Genomic DNA, 11,762 nt, shown 5'->3' with positions numbered 1-11,762 from the left:
CAGTGTGTAGAGGGTGGTCTTACATTTCTAGAGGGCTCTTGCTATGCCTGGAGCAGCCTTGTCATGAGGAGGGGACTTGCATTGTGTGGGGCTCCTGAAATGCAGGGAGGGGTCTTGCCATGCAGGGGATGTCCTGCAGTTCAAGGAGACTCCTGAAATGCATGGAGGGATCCCATTTATACACCGGGAGTCTTGCAACTTGGGAGGATCCTGCAATTCACGGGGGCTTTTGTAATGCAGGGAAGGGTCTCTCCGTGCAGGGGGGTCCCGCAGGAGGGAGGTGGCGGTGATGTCCTGCGACTGGAGGGGTCCTGCCGTGCCGCGGGGCCCCGCGGCGATGCGGGGGGCGGGCGGGGGTCGCGGCGGGGGGCGGCACGGCGGGCGGGGGGTGCGGGAGGCGGTGCCGCGGCCGCGGCGCTATAAAGGCGGCGGCGGCGGGGCGGGCGCGGCGGCGGCGGCGCTCGGTGTCGTTCGCTCGGTGTCTTTCGCTCGGTGTCGGTCGGCGGCGGGGCAGGATGACGGCGAACGGGACGGCGGAGCCGGTGCAGATCCAATTCGGGCTGATCAACTGCAGCAACCGGTACCTGACGGCGGAGGCGTTCGGGTTCAAGGTGAATGCCTCGGCCGCCAGCATGAAGAAGAAGCAGATCTGGACGCTGGAGCAGGACGGGGAGGACTCCAGCGCAGTCCTGCTCAAGAGCCACTTGGGCCGATACCTGGCGGCCGACAAGGACGGGCGGGTGAGCTGCGACAGCGAGGAGCCGGGCCCCGACTGCCGGTTCCTGGTGCTGGCCCACGGCGACGGGCGGTGGTCGCTGCAGTCCGAGCCCCACCGCCGCTTCTTCGGCGGCACCGAGGATCGCCTCTCCTGCTTCGCCCCCGCCGTCTCTGCCGCCGAGAAGTGGAGCGTCCACCTGGCCATGCACCCCCAGGCCAACCTCTACAGCCTGGCCCGCAAGCGCTACGCGCACCTGGGGCCTCGCCGCGACGAGCTGGCCGTGGATCGCGACGTGCCGTGGGGCGTGGATGCGCTCATCACCCTGCTGTTCGTGGACCAGCGGTACAGCCTGCAGAGCTGCGACCACCGCCTGCTCCGCAGCGACGGCCGCCTGGTCCCCGCCGCCGAGCCCGGCACCGCCTTCACGCTGGAATTCCGCTGCGGGAAGGTGGCCTTTCGCGACGGGGAGGGCCGCTACCTGGCCCCCTCGGGGCCCAGCGGCACCCTCAAGGCGGGCAAGAGCGCCAAGGTGGGCAAGGACGAGCTCTTCGCCCTGGAGCAGAGCTGCCCGCAAGTCGTGCTGCGAGCCGGCAACGACAGGAATGTCTCCACCCGGCAAGGTAAGAGGGGACGGGGGTGGGGGGAACGGGACGCCTCGGCCGCCCCGGAGTTTCAGGGGTGTAGCCGCCTCGGGGTGCGCCTGTGCTTCCCTCGGGAATCGCCTGCCCCTAGCAGCCCCCTGAATCCCTCTGGCATCGGCATCCATCGGGCATCGCTCGCCCTGAGCAAGCCTTTGCATCCCTCCGGCATCGCTTCCCCTGCATCACCTCCGAATCGCCACCTCGGAGTGCCCCCCCGCAGCCCTGCCCCCCAGCCCCCAACATCCGCTGCTTTCCTGCAGCAGCCACCCCACAGGATGCCCCCCTGCATCCCCCTGCCATCGCCCCCTTCGTGTCGTTCTCCCCCTGCTCAAACCCCTTCTCACACCCTCCGCAGGAGCCACCAGCGCCCCCGGGCACCCCCTGCACCCCTCAGCCCGCGGTCCCTCCCCCAGCGCCCCATCACCATCCCCCCGCACCCCTCCCACAGCCCTTTCCCTTCCCCCTCCCGCATCGCCTGCCTGGGGGCCCCAATCCCTCCGGCACCCCCATCTCCTCACCATCGCCTCTGCAGGGCGCCCTGGGGGGCAGGGATGGCGAGGGGCCTGCTTTGGGGTGCGGGGAGGGACAGGGAGGGGGCTGGGAGGGGTGGATGGGGTCTTCCCTCGCAGTGAAGGAGGCAGGGCTGTATCCCTCGCCTTCCTTCCTCTGGAGCTCATTGTTCGCCCAACAAAGCCTCCACCAGCCTCCCCCTTGCCCGAGCACGGGTGAGCCATGTGCCCTGCGGAGCAGGGAGGCTGCGGGTCCCCCCGGGGGCTCTGGTTCCCCCCAGAAGGCTGGAGTTGTCCGGGTGGGGGGCTGGGTGGCAGCGTTACATAAAGGGCTTTGCCCAAACTCCCGCATCCTGCATCCCCCCGCACAAAGGCAGCCCTCCTTCCGCACCGTCCCTGTCCCCTCCGCCGGTCGGAGTGGCCACGGTGCCACCCGCCTCGGGGATCCGGTCACACTCAGCTCCCCGGGCACGTGGCCTCGAGTGCCCAGCGAGCACCCCAGGCCGCACCCCACGGGTCCTAGCTGGGATATGGGGTCGCCTCTCTGCGGGGCTGGGATGCCCGCTGTGTGCCGAGAGTGCCCCGGGGCTCATCGCCAGAGCGCCAGGTCAGGCCGGAGCACGCCGGGTGCGGGATGGGTGCGAGCATGCAGCAAAGCCTGGAGGAACAGCGGGGGATTTTTGGTGTGTGTATGTTATATTTGAAGGTTGCTGCTTAACGCTGATCCGTGGTTGGGCAGCTCCGTGCAGGGAGCTCCCTGCTTTGCTCCTGTCCGAGGGCAAATCCTGGGCTGCAAAGCAGCCCCTTAAAAATTAATAATAAAGCCTGCCAAGATGGGCAGTGGGGATTGTTTTCCCAGGCGCTGGGATTTGGGGAAGAGGAGGAGGATGGCGGTGGCGGGAGGATGGCGGGAGGCTGCCGCAGCGCCGTGGGGGAAGGGCTGCTGCAGCCCTTTGTCACCAGAGATGGGGAAACCAGATGTGGGGCGAGATGAGAGGGACGGAGTGGTGGCCGTGGGGGACCATGGTGGCGAGGGAACCCATGGAGCGGGTGGGAATGCTGCCGGCCGACCCTCCGGCTTTGTCTGATTGGGAAGGGATGGGGGAGCAGGAAGGGGGGGAACAAATCTCCCCAGCAACAGAGGGCTCTGGGCTGTGCCCGGCCCCTTTCCAAGCAAAATACAGCGGGAAGCGCTGCGCTGGGGCTGCACATCCTTGCTCGAGTCCGTTTTGGCTGGAGAAGCCGTTTCCACCCGGTTTATCCGTCCCGATGGCTGTGAAAGGCGGGGAGCTGCCCTTTTCTGGGGCTCATCCTCCCTTCTCCCATTGTGAAAGGGCCGCGTCCCAAGGTTGGCCAGAAGGCAGCCGAAAAGCAGCCGTCGGAGGAAGCGGCTCCAGACAGCCCTTTCCCCCGCCGAGCTGATAAGCGCCGTGCTGCCGGCAGATGCTGCCATGGCCACTGGGGATGGGGGATGAGGGATGCGGGCAGGGAGCGACTGTAGCTCGGCACAGCCTCGTGGGAAAAGGCAGCTTGCTCCTGTGTGGAGTCAGGGGGGGAGCAGGGATGGCAGTAGCTGTGTCCCCTCTGCCCCAGGGGAGGAGCAGGGATGGGGCCATGGGGTTCTTCTGTGGTTCCCTTGGCTGGGATCCAGCTTTGGAACAGAGTTGTCCCACCAGTGCCAAGTCAGCTCCTGGCTTGGAGTCTCCTCCCTGTCCCGGGAGCGGCCCATGACAGCATCCCCTGCCCGCAGGGCGCTAGGGACCAGGGCACCAACCCCCCGGGGCAGGAAGGGATGGGTGCCAGCCCTGCCTCTGCTCCGGCACGGGGGCTGGGGACATCCCTGGCATCCCTCTCCTGCCTCCAGCCCCAGCAGGACAGGATTCCAGGGTTCCATGAGAGTTCCCATCTCCCCAGTGCACCTCAAACGGAGCGGAGCGGGTGCTGCCAGCAGCGAGCAGCCTCCTCCCCGCTCAATGGCTCCTTTCTAGCCCGGCTGCGGCAACAAAGGGCCCTTTGTGGGCGTGAGGGTCCCGGGGGCAGAGCGCTGGCGCCCTCCCCGCTGGGTCCCTGCCAGCCCCCCGCCCTGCCGAGGTGTGCCCTGTCCCCCACCCCCATCGGGGACAGGGTGGGCTGGCTCGGGAGTGAGGAATTCCAGGAAACAGGGTCTGGGGAGGAGGGCGAGCGAGCAGAGCTGTGCCTGGACATGCCGTGCTGGCAGAGGGGAGCTCTGCCCTGGGGCCAGGACCCCTCCCAGCATGGGCTGAGCAGGATTTTCCTCCCCCCAGTTCATCTTGGTGCCACGGCAAGGACGGAAGATGAGGCTCCAGGGCAGGGGGCACGAGGGCTTGGATGTAGACTTTCATCTGGAGATGCCAAGTGGCCTGTTGACACTTGGGGCACACCACAAAGCCACAGGAAATCCACAGGGAAGGAGGGGTGGGTTTTTCAGGAAATTCGTGTTTCACCCCTACCCGTGACCCCTTTGCAGAGCTGCACCCCCTGCAGAGGAGCTGCTGCTTCCCGGGGCTCCGGGCTGTTGGGTTTAGACACAAACCTGTTCGGATTTCTGCAGGGGTGCAGTGTAAGCCCAGCTGAAGGGCAGGGAGGGTGCAGGAGGAGTCTCTGAGCTCCTGTGCGGTGCAGGGCTGGGTGGAGGTGCCAGAGCCCCCGGGGAGGGAGCCCAGACCCGACCTGTGCTGGCATCCCAATCCCATCCTGAATCCTGCTGCCCTGAGGGGCTGGGGGCTCTGCAGGGTGGAGGAATCCAGGCTCGGGGGTTTTCAGACATAACCGTGGGGTTTTTGAGAGTTGGAAGATGGGAAAGGTGCTCCTCTCCATGGAGCTCATCCCACTGACTCTCACTAGCTTCCCAGGATGGGAGACATTCTGTGTGAGTTGAGTGCAGAGGGAAAGTTTTCTCCATGCCATAAATGCTCCCATGCTGGGTCTGCAGCCCCCCACGGTGGGGAGGTAGTCACAGCTACAACAAACTCTGCTCATTTAGCGGGAGAAGCTCGGCTCCGAGGGAGGGACAGGAGGGTGTGTGCCTGCTCTGGGATGGCCACAGGCCTCCTGGTACATCCACACTCACGGCTGGAGAGCAGCGAGGGCTCGGGCATCAATCCTGCAAACCCACGAGGCTGGAAACCTCGGCAGCCAAGGACTTGGGGAGTCCTGTCCTGACCCTCTGAGCCGCTCAAGCTCAGGCACTTGGCATTAGGAAGCCCTGGAGAGACAACATTCCTCAGCCTTCCCAACCTCTGCATTCTCCCCAAGATCCCTGTAGCAAGGCTGTTGCAGACGGAGCCGGAGGACATCCCACGCCAGGAATTTTGGGGAGCGCGGGCGTACCTCCACCCCCTCCCGAAGAGCCGCCGTGCTCTCGCCTCCCTCCCGCCTCCAGCTGTAATTAGCAGCTCCGTCAAGGTCAGGAAGAGCAGTGCCAGCTCCAGACTGTAAATTTACCAGGAGCGTTAATTAATCCGTGATTGCAGAGGGAGCGGCCGGGCCGGGCGCTGCGGGAGAGCGGCAGCGGCTCCCTGCCACAGCCCTGGGCTGCCGCAGCAGGGGGGTGGCAGTGGGGACAGCCTGTCCTCCACCGCGGGGACATCTCTGGGACCAGCCATGGTGCTGCCACCTCCAGCTCCCCCCATCCGAGCCGCCAGCTCTCCCTCTTCAGCCCTTTGAAGGCTCCTGCTGCCCCAGCCCAGCGCATTCCTTTGTGCTGAGTCGCTGTAACCCAACCCGCCGCTTTTGGGGAGGGGGCGGCGGGAGACCCTCCTGCTGCCGGGTCTTTCCAGGCACCGGGGAAAGGCAAAGCTCTATGCAAGGCGAGTGTGGAAAACGAGCTGGCAGAGGGGTGGGGAGGCTGGTGGGTGCACTGTGCTCCGTGCTGGGGGTCTCTGGGGAGAGGGAACAGGGTTTGGAGGCTCCTGGCACTCGCTGTCCTGTCTCCAGGCCACCCAGCCCTGCTCTGTGGCACACAGCATCCCCCTGGCTCTGCCCAGCCTGGTCCCTGCAGGTCAGCGAGTTCTTCCCAGAAAAATCAGCGAGGGGAAGCACCACCTTCACTCCTCCCCCCCAAACCACAGGGACCCACAGCTCTCACGGGTTTGGGGGGCCCAGGGGTGCTGCCGGCCTCGAGGGATGGGCTGTGTCCCCAGACACCACCTCCCCACAGCCCAGCCTCTCCGTGAGCCCCCGCAGAGCCCCTCTCTCCGTTTTACAGCTCTGGATTGGGGCTGGAGCTGCCTGGCGCCGGGCTGCAAAATCAAAACCAAATGTTGCCACAACCGCCGGCTCAGCCCCCGGCAGCGCTGGGAGGCGGCGAGAGTGGGATGGCTCTGGGAGCCGAGGACGTGGCCAGTGGGGCTGGGGATGGTGGCTGTCAGCGCCCACTGCCCCCTGGGCTGCCCAAATACCCCGGGGAGCAAAGCACCAGGGTGGCTGCTTGTCCATCAGGAGAGTCCTGGCATCGCAGAATGGTTGGGTTGGGAGGGATTGTGGGCAGAGACACCTTCCAGACTGGGCTGTTCCAAGCCTCATCCCAGCTGGCACTGAACACTTCCAGGAATAGGAGCTGCAGAAGTGCTGGAGGATGCCTGGTGAGAGGGGGAGGCTGTGAACAGAGTGGCAGCCATAGGCCAGTTGGGAAGTGGGAGATAACCTTATGGCAAACAAAGTGAAGCCTTCAAAGCCTGATCCCTTTGGGAACAAAGCCTGATCCCTTTGGGAACAAAGCCTGATCCCTTTGGGAAAGGTGGGAGATGGATACGCATAGCAGAGGCTGCTCCTGAGCACTGGGATGAGGCCTGATTTGAGACACAGATGTGTGATATGGAGCCCCAGAGAGCTCTGTCTGCTGTGTCAGGACAGCTGGGTGCAGCTGCTGGGATGTCCTGGTGGCTTTCCAGAGCAGCAGGGCCACCAAGACTGCAGTCCCTGAAGCCCTTCCAGTGACTGCACAGCACTACTTGAAATCACAGCAGCTGAGAAACTGGGATGCATCATGGAGGTGTGAGGGGCTGAGCATTTGGCCAGCCCTGTGCTTGTGCTCCAGACCCTTCCCCAGCTCCATTTCCTTCTCTGGACTTCCTCCAGCACCTCAATGTCCCTCCTGTGGCGAGGGGCCCAGAACTGGACACAGTGTGGACTTGAACCCATGACAGCCCTGCTGCAGGTGTGTTTGGCTTTGGGAAATTCATCCAGTTCCACTAAATTCCCATTTCACTCAGCTCAGCAGTGAGGCTGAGCTCTGCATCCCAGCTCTCTCCCCAAAACCCAGCACAGAGCTCAGCCACTGGCTTTGGCTACAGCTTGTGGCTTGCATCCCCAAAGCATTTTTAGGCTGAAATCCACCAAGCTGGAGAGCTCTGGAGCAGTTTTGGCCCCACTAGCCCTGACTAAGCAGGTTTGCTCAGGCTCAGTGCCTGAGGTGGATGCACACGTGGCTGGCAGTAGCCCAGGGCTGTGGCTGGTGGCCCCAGGACCAGCTGCATCCACCTCTGCCAGGGAATTGCTGCTTCTTCAGTGCAGGGATGGGCCATCCTGTCTGGCAGAGCTGAGGGACAGTCTGGTGCTGATGATTTTGGGGAGTTTGGGAATGGCAGGGCTTTCCCAAGCCTCTTGTTCCTGCACACCTCATTGGCACAGAGGGATGTGACAGTTGTGGATGAAAAACTGTGCCACGGTCCTTAAACACGCCATGAGCTGGGATTCATGGGTGCTGCAGTGGCCTCTGCTAATGGGCTGAGTAACCTGGCTGTCACCTTTGGGAAAAACTGCAGCCCTTTTCCCTATAAAATATCTATGTTGGTCTTTGCTTGATTGTGATGGAGCTGCTGAGGCAGGAGTGGAATCTCACGGCTGCCCAGCCCTCGTTTGTGGCCTTAACACCAAATAGCCACATGAAAACCTAGATTTGAAGGCAAAATGCCAGAGGGGAGATCCATGTGAGGGATTTGGGAGCCACCAAAGCTCACCCAGGAAGCAGGAGTCCTTCTCTGTTGGGTTTCCTGGGCTGCCCTCCACCTGGACCTGCAGGAGGTGGGTTGTGGTCCCACCTGCCCCATCTCCATCTGTCTCTGCTCTGCAGGGATGGACCTCTCGGCCAACCAGGACGAGGAGGGTGACCAGGAGACCTACCAGCTGGAGATCAACAAGGACACCAAGAAATGCGCCTTCCGCACCTACACCGGGAAGTACTGGACCCTCACCTCCAACGGGGGCATCCAGTCCACTGCATCCACCAAGTGAGTGCCCCTGTCCCTGATGGTCTGGGGACATGCCTGGGCTTCAGGGAACTGTCTGCATCTCCCAGGGGAATTCAAGGGGGATTTTCCAGTCTGGGTTCTCGCCCTGAACGCTTCCCAGCAGAGGCAGCGCATTCCCGGGAAAGCCAGGGTTGGGTTGGGGCTTGCCGCCCACGATGCTCTGGAAGTCCCTGGGGCCACATAATCCTTCCTGGCCGGCTGGGGCTGTCGAAATGCTTTGCCCTGCAGTTCAACCCTGAAAGCCAGGCGGAAACCCCAAAAGTGCCTTTGGCTGCCTGCCTGCCTCCTGCCCGCGGGGCGATGGCTTCCCAGCGGGATGGCCACCACAACACGCTTCATCCTGCAAAAACAGATCGAATCAGGCTCTCCTGATCCAGCCATGGCCCTTTCCAAGCCAGCAGGGTGGCAGTGCAGGGTCCCTCTGTGTCACACCCCGCTGACTGCCCTCTCTGCCCCATAGGAACGCGAGCTGCTACTTTGACATCGAGTGGTGTGACAAACGCATCACCCTGAAAGCTGCCAACGGCAAGTATGTGACAGCAAAGAAGAACGGGCAGCTGGCAGCCTCCATGGAGACAGCGGGTAAGGGACCCTTGGGGACCCCACACTGGGGTAGCAGGGGATTAAAAGGCTCCCCGCCAGAGCCAGGCTCTTCTTCCAAGTGATGCTTGGGTAATAAGTTTTCTAAGTGAGTGTTTGATGAGATGAGGGCACAGATGGGGTGGGTGAGAAATGGGTGTGGAGCTGCTCCTCACTGCTGCCTGCCAGCTTTGGGGCGGCTCTGTGTCCCCCTGGCTGCTCTCACAGCCTCTGTCCCCTCGGCGCAGGCGAGACAGAGCATTTTGTGATGAAGCTGATCAACAGACCCATCATCGTCCTGCGCGGTGAGCACGGCTTCATCGGCTGCCGCAAGGTCACCGGCACCCTGGACTCCAACCGCTCCTCCTACGACGTCTTCCAGCTGGAGTTCAACGATGGGGCTTACAACATCAAGGGTGAGTCCCTGGGGATGGCTGCGGGCTGGGGGGTGGTGGCTTTTGGGGTCCCTGTGGTGGCTCACGAGGCCACAATGTCCCCTGTCCTGCAGATACCACCGGGAAGTACTGGATGGTGGGGAACGAGTCGTCCGTCACCAGCAGCAGCGACACCCCCGTGGACTTCTTTTTTGAGTTCTGCGACTATAACAAAGTGGCCATCAAAATCAATGGCAAATACCTGAAGGGCGACCACGCCGGGGTGCTCAAGGCATCGGCTGACACCATCGACGCCTCCACCCTCTGGGAATATTAATGCACTTTAGGGTACCTCCCGTTGCCAACTTCTATTTCCCTTCCTGTCCTCTTTTCCTTTGGGTTCTGTTTCTCCTCTCTGTAACAGGATTTTCAGACTGGCTTGCCCTTCCCTCCTGCCGTAGAGTTGGTGCGTTAAGTGGGAGGTGGGTCTCCGTAAATCCCTGTAAGAACTGGAAAAGTGGTGGGGCTGCCTGCCTATAGCTTTGTAGAGGGGTCTGTCTCTATTCCCCCCATCCCTGCCTCCCTCCAGGTTTGCTGGGCTTGGAAACAGCTGTATCCCCCTCCTGGCCTCGAGCATCACCTTAGGTAGTTTATTTTCCTCTCCTCGATTTAAAAAAGGGAATAAGATCACCTCTGTGCTCGCTTCTGCCATATCAGCACTGGCACAGCCTCAGACTGTGCTGCCAGTGTCTCCCAGAGCATCCGTCCTGTCCTGCCCTGCTCCAGCCAGGGGCAGAGTGAAGGTGTTGGGCTCAGCCAGCTCCTCCTGGCCCACCCCAGCAGCTTCTCTCCCCTCCTGGATTTTGGGGCAGGTTCATCCCCAGCTGAGCTGTAAGAGGTGACCTTACATATCACAGCATCCCTGGGGACGGGGCTGGTGGGTGCCAGCATGTGTCCCTGAGGAAGGGCCAGCAAGCTGCCCCTCCCCAAACACCTGGAAATGATTCTTTAGGGTGATCCTGTCTGGAAAGCCTCAGCCTTTCATCTCATGGAGCCCCGTGCTCCTCCTGTCCCTCCAGCCCTCCTTGTGCTTCTGGCTCTGGAGGAGCATCCCAGACCCTGATGGTGGGTCCAGCCTGCCCCAAGGCTGGTCCTGCTGCTGTGCCTGGAGGGGAGAGCATGGGGAGACACAGAGCCAGCCTGTGCCAGGGTTGGGGCTCCATCCAGCCCATCTCCCGTGGGCTTTGGTCCTGCCAGGAGCCGGGCTGGCCAACGTGACCTCCCTGGGGTGGTGGCTGGAAGCATAAACTGCAGATTTTGGTTTACAGAATAGAAAAGTTCCTTAGCAAACTTTGCACAGTGATATTTGCTCAGTACCTTTGTTGTTGTTTTTTTCTCTCTCTCGTAAAATACTGGAACAGTGAAGCGAATCACTGAACACCTAATGCTGAATTAGGAAGTGCCCGTTCCCGTGGGCACCCCGAGGGGGCAGCTCCCGGTCCCACCACCCCCAGGGCACCTGGGCTGGGCTCTCATGAATAGCAACCCTACTGGAAAAGGAAAAAAGAAAAAAAAAAGACCAAAACAGTATTTTTGTTAGTCTCTATTTATATATGCTCTCCATGGCACTGTGTGACCAGCTGTCATCTGTACTAGGTCTGCATTAGAGTTTAACGCTGTCTGTAACGGGTGATGCTGCGTGTTCCTTAGGGTGTTGAAAGGCACTTTATCCTTTGGGGCCTTCCCAGGGCCGGTATCTGCTCCCTACAAACACACCAAGGAGCCTTTTCCCGCGTGGGCCCCCTCTGCAGAGGGGGTTGCTGGTCCCACCCCACGCCAAGGGTGCTCTCGGCCTCGCCGCCGTGCCAAACCAGGGCCAGGCAGGGGCTCGTCAGCCTTAAAGCCATGAGGAGGGATCCCTCCCCAGGAGCTTGGTGCTAAACTCAGCTGGGAGGGCGAGCAGCTGTCCCCAGGCAGGGGACAACTCCGGGCTGGGGTCCCTGGCAGGCGCAGGGGATCCCAGCCGGGACTCTACCTCGGCTCTGCGCTCACACCCAGGGGCTCCCGCGCCCCCCGGCACCGCCTGTCCCCCCGGGGACCACCCTGCCCCTGAAGGACCGAGTGTCTCGAAGCCCTGTGTGACCCTATGACTTGACACACACTTTCGCTGGCCTTCACCCCTCCCCGTGTCACCTCCTCCCCATCCCCGTCGCAGTCCGAGCCACGTAATTCCCGCTCCGGCTTCTCCCGTGTGACACTAGGTCAACATCTCTCCTGTTTCCTCTTATCGGGTGTCGTGACTCTCTGAAAACATCTCACTCTTGAAAATTTAAGTTTTGGGTTTGTTTTTTTTTTTTATTTTTTATTATTATTATTTTTTTGTAAGTGCCATTTGTATAACTTAAAAAAAAAATAGCTTCAAATGGAGAAAAGATGAATTAAAAAATAAAACCTGCATTCGGATTCAATCTGGTGTGTGGTTTGTTGGGGCAGAGAGAGGTAAGAGCCTCAGTGTGGAGATTTGGGGTGGTGGAGCTTTTGGGGGCCAAATTGACAAAGATTGAGTTGGTTCTAGAGCACTGAGGAGCTGGTGGGAAGGGAGTGGTGACCAAGAGGCTCCAAAGAGGTGTTAAGCCAAAGCCACCCGCAGGCTGTGTCACCTCTGGAGA

General features: G+C 61.6%; 1 protein-coding gene across 1 annotated transcript; it reads left to right on the top strand.

The window, feature by feature from the left end:
* Positions 1 to 437: 437 nt before the first annotated feature.
* On the top strand, positions 438 to 11,561 carry FSCN1 (fascin actin-bundling protein 1). The gene is made up of 5 exons (XM_085074498.1): positions 438 to 1,338; positions 7,963 to 8,119; positions 8,601 to 8,722; positions 8,968 to 9,135; positions 9,228 to 11,561. Exons 1-5 carry the CDS (start codon positions 516 to 518, stop codon positions 9,428 to 9,430), a joined length of 1,473 nt encoding a protein of 490 aa, XP_084930624.1. The 5' UTR covers positions 438 to 515; the 3' UTR covers positions 9,431 to 11,561.
* Positions 11,562 to 11,762: the final 201 nt, after the last annotated feature.

Source organism: Lichenostomus cassidix, chromosome 14 (assembly GCF_008360975.1).
Source record: "Lichenostomus cassidix isolate B80296 chromosome 14, HeHo_3.0, whole genome shotgun sequence".
NCBI classification, from domain to species: domain Eukaryota; kingdom Metazoa; phylum Chordata; class Aves; order Passeriformes; family Meliphagidae; genus Lichenostomus; species Lichenostomus cassidix.
Note: the sequence above shows the minus strand (reverse complement) of the source record. Positions and strands in the feature narration are given on the sequence as shown.

Coding starts and splice junctions, on each gene's coding strand:
- FSCN1 (XM_085074498.1), top strand. CDS start 516: ATGACGGCGAACGGGACGGCGGAGCCGGTGCAGATCCAATTCGGGCTG. Junction 1,339..7,962: donor GAATGTCTCCACCCGGCAAG/GTAAGAGGGGAC, acceptor TCTGCTCTGCAG/GGATGGACCTCTCGGCCAAC. Junction 8,723..8,967: donor AGCCTCCATGGAGACAGCGG/GTAAGGGACCCT, acceptor CCCTCGGCGCAG/GCGAGACAGAGCATTTTGTG.